This window comes from Malurus melanocephalus, unplaced genomic scaffold (assembly GCF_030028575.1).
Source record: "Malurus melanocephalus ecotype Western Australia unplaced genomic scaffold, MMel_1.1 scaffold_793, whole genome shotgun sequence".
In the NCBI taxonomy this organism is placed as follows: Eukaryota; Metazoa; Chordata; class Aves; order Passeriformes; family Maluridae; genus Malurus; species Malurus melanocephalus.
Genome location: NW_026624025.1, coordinates 117,771 through 121,854, shown reverse-complemented (window position 1 = coordinate 121,854; position 4,084 = coordinate 117,771). Strand labels below are relative to the sequence as shown.

General features: G+C 46.0%; 1 protein-coding gene across 1 annotated transcript in view; it reads left to right on the top strand.

Moving 5' to 3' along the window:
• SIN3B (SIN3 transcription regulator family member B) overlaps positions 1 to 4,084 on the top strand; it is a 15,358-nt gene that overhangs the window by 5,359 nt on the left and 5,915 nt on the right. The window contains exons 9-13 of the mRNA XM_057385144.1: positions 630 to 746; positions 1,065 to 1,303; positions 1,801 to 1,984; positions 2,681 to 3,275; positions 3,766 to 3,935. Coding sequence (XP_057241127.1) covers positions 630 to 746; positions 1,065 to 1,303; positions 1,801 to 1,984; positions 2,681 to 3,275; positions 3,766 to 3,935 — 1,305 coding nt within the window. The remainder of the gene's footprint in view (positions 1 to 629; positions 747 to 1,064; positions 1,304 to 1,800; positions 1,985 to 2,680; positions 3,276 to 3,765; positions 3,936 to 4,084) is intronic.

Here is a 4,084-nt window from a genome sequence, read left to right as displayed (position 1 = left end):
TAGGGTTTTATTTCTAAGCCTTTTCAAGCATCAGGGTCAGGCTCTTCAATCCCTGAACATCAATTGGAGTGGGGCTGTGTTTGTACCATTGCATGTGGAGTGCCCTCTTCTTGCTGATTCACTTTACTCAGCCAATTTATTGAAATAATACCCACATTTTATTAATTTTATCTAAACTTTTCTCAAATCACATCTTTAATACCTTTTGAGTCTTTGGAGATAGAAATTTATTCCTATAGACAGAAAAGAATATTAAATACCCTGGAATTAATTTTTTCTAGCATATATATAGCCTTTAGGAACAATTTTTCTCTGGAAAAGCCCTGTGAAGCACCTCAGCCCTGTGAGTCCCTGAGGCACCATTCCCACTGTTTTGGGGAATTCTGTCTCTTTTATTTAGAGCTGCTGATCACTGCAGAGTGATCTGTGTGTGAGGTGGTAGTGAAGGTACATTTGAGTTTTCTGAGCAGGGTTCCACACAGACCTCAAATCTAGGGAGCAGTGACCTGGGAATTAGGTCTGGAAYGTCCAGCAAAAACTCAGGGCAAAAAGRAAARAGAGAAAACCCCATGAGAACAGCTCTGGRCTCACAAKGCCCTGCTCAATGTCATGTCTGTGYRCTGTTGCAGGTTTTAAATGATACCTGGGTTTCATTTCCATCCTGGTCTGAAGACTCCACTTTTGTCAGCTCCAAGAAGACCCCGTATGAGGAGCAGCTGCACCGCTGCGAGGACGAGCGCTTCGAGGTACCCCAGTGCTGAGCTCCCTCTCTGCTTCCTCAGAAAGCAAAATCCCTGCTTTTCACTGAATTAATTGTTCTGTTGGTGGTTGTTGGTTTGAGATGGAGTTTGGTGCATTGTGCTTAGAGTCTAATAGCTCTTCCTAGGCACAAGTCCAGCTCTTAATTACATGTGACCTTTKGGTGAAGGTCTGTTTTCCAGTAAAAACCTTGCTGATGCTTCCTGACTCCACCCCATGGGGCTGGAACCCCTTCCACAAACCTGAGCTGCTGCTGCTCTCTGTATTCCTGCTCTGACACCGCGTTTCCTGTGAACTCTCAACAGCTGGAYGTTGTCCTGGAGACCAATTTAGCCACAATCCGTGTGCTGGAGAGTGTGCAGAAGAAACTGTCCCGCCTGACCCAGGARGATCAGGAGAAATTTCGCCTGGATGATTGTTTGGGAGGGACATCAGAGGTGATCCAGCGCMGGGCCATCTATCGCATCTACGGTGACAAAGCACCAGAGATCATCGAGAGTCTGAAGAAAAACCCRGTTACTGCTGTCCCCGTGGTGCTTAAGAGGTAATTCCTGTTGTGCTGTGTTTTTTAAGAAGCTGGAAAAGGGTTTTTAAAGCGTTTTTAAACTGTAGGATGAGAGGACATAACCTCAGGCTGTGCCTCAGTTCTCATTGGACATTAGGGGGAATTTSTTCACAGAAAGGATTGTTAAACAGTAGGCAGAGTCACCATCCCTGGAGATGTTCAAAAACCAACTGGCTGTGTACTCTGTGCTCTGATCTACTTGACAAGGCAGTAATTGGTCAAAGGTTGGACTCAGTGATCTCAAAGGTCTTTTCCAATCAGAATGATTCTGTGATTCTATTTTCTGTAGGTGTTGTTTCAAAGGGTAAGTTGTCATCACTGGTGGTGCTTTCTCAAATTTCTTTATTGCTTCAAGSAATAAATTCCAGTTTTCCACTGAAAGCTTCTTGCTGCACCACAGTTGGCTACATTAAAATGTTTTGGATGTGTTTCTGTGCCTGTCTCTCTGAACTGAAGTAGGCTGTTCATTTACACAGATTGAAAGCAAAAGAGGAGGAATGGAGGGAGGCTCAGCAGGGCTTCAACAAGATTTGGAGGGAGCAGTATGAGAAGGCCTATTTGAAATCCCTGGACCACCAGGCTGTCAACTTCAAGCAGAATGACACCAAAGCTCTGCGCTCCAAGAGCTTGCTGAATGAAATTGAGAGTGTTTATGATGAGGTGGGTATGGCAGGGAATGGAAGCTGGGAAAGACTGACTATAAATAAAACCCCATAGACCAGTGTTTATGGGACAGGTGTTTGTTTATTGTAGTGCTGGAGGTGAGGGAGATTTCTCAACCCAACTCACCCATCTTTGTCAAGTGTTGTGATTTATTTATACAAAAAGTGTTGTTTAATATTGCTGTCAGCATGACATCACCATAACACAGACATTAGTATATGTCCAGAACTAATTTACATAGGATTACCTCATGGTTATAAATAATTTTTTTGTACTGCACCTGTGCCTCCCTAATTTAGGTGGCCCTGGAGGTCTTCTTCAATGAAGGCTCAAGGTCTTCCTTGCATCTGAACTTTTTAACTTTTCCTTCGGGGCATGTGCAGTTTTGGTTTTCTTTGGGCTTTCTGGATCTAACCAGTCTTAAATTCTCCACCTTGTGGCTAATTGACTTTACATTTTATGATGACTTTTCATTAGTACATCTTACTGTTTCCCAATTAGCTACATTTATTTATTTTTTGAGGTTGTCCACCTGGCGAATTTTTGCTTACTTAAGCATTAAGCAACGAGTTAGCTACATTTAGCTATTACATGGTATAGAAAGTTATGATTCAGGTTATATAAGTATTAAAATATTATAATTCTGGTTGCATAGGTATTTTATAAATCAAGCTGTTTGTCTCTTGATTACAGCATCAGGAGCAGCATTCGGAGGGGAGGAGTTCATCCACAAACGAGCCTCACCTTATCTTCATCTACGAAGATAAGCAGATTTTGGAAGACGCAGCCTCTCTTATCAGYTATTACGTGAAGAGGCAGCCAACCATCCAAAAGGAGGATCAGGCAACCATCAGGCAGATTGTGCATCACTTCATACCTGAGCTGTTCTTCTCTCAGCCACCCGAGCACAACATTTCTGAGGAATCAACAGATGAGGACAGAGAAAACCACCAGGGGCAGAACCTGGATACTCCCGAGCTGCGGAAAAAACACGTGCCTGGGCCTCCGAGCAGTCCTTTGGAGACCAAAGCAACCTTCTGTGATGTCACAGCTGCTGAGCCCCACAACACCCTGGATGATGTTTACAGCCTCTTCTTTGTCAATAACAATTGGTATTTCTTCCTGCGCCTTCACCAGACTCTGTGCTCCAGGCTCCTCAAGATTTATCGCCAAGCCCAGAAGCAGCTGCTGGAATATCGGACTGAAAAAGAGCGAGAGAAGCTCCTCTGTGAAGGGAGGAAAGAAAAAACCAATGATCCGGCCATGGAGCTCAGACTGAAGCAACCAAGTAAGAATAATGCAGGGCTTAGTCTGTTCTTAATGCCCTGATTGCCAGTGCTCCTCTGTGTGTATCTGGATAACTGGGACCAGCAGGCAGGTCTGGAATCCTTGGTGTGTTTGTGATTYGTGGACACAGCTCCTTTAGCAGGGCTGTCAGTGTGTGCTGGGCTCTCGGGTGTGGGTCACAGAGACTTCCTGTGAGCTCACTGTGCTGGGTGTTCTCATTGTRTCTCATTGCAGGAACCGTTACTTTGATTTACAATGTAAACAGGGCCCACAAAGAAATAATTACTGCTCAGGGCAGTCCTGGAGAAGCGTGAGGGAAACTGTCCCAGCCTGTCAGGGCACCTGGCAGGGAACTGCYKGCTGTAAWGTYATTCCCCCCACTGAATTTCATGGTYCTYGAGCTCTGCTGCCTCCTGCATTGCTTKACTTCACTCTGCCTTTTCTATGAGTTAAACGAGAAAAGTTTAACTTTTCACTTTGCCCCTGGCCAGGTGAGGTGGAGCTGGAGGAGTACTACCCAGCCTTCCTGGACATGGTGAGGAGCCTGCTGGATGGCAACATYGACCCCACGCAGTACGAGGACACCCTGCGAGAGATGTTCACCATCCACGCCTACATCGGCTTCACCATGGACAAGCTGGTGCAGAACATCGTGCGCCAGGTGAGGGCTGGGCTGGGGCTGGGCTGGGGCTGCACAGCTCCCCTCACACACAGCCTGCCTTGTCCTGCCTTGTCCTGCCATCTCCTGTCATCTCCTGCCCTCTCCTGCCATCTCCTGCCATCTCCTGCCCTCTCCTGCCCTCTCCTGCC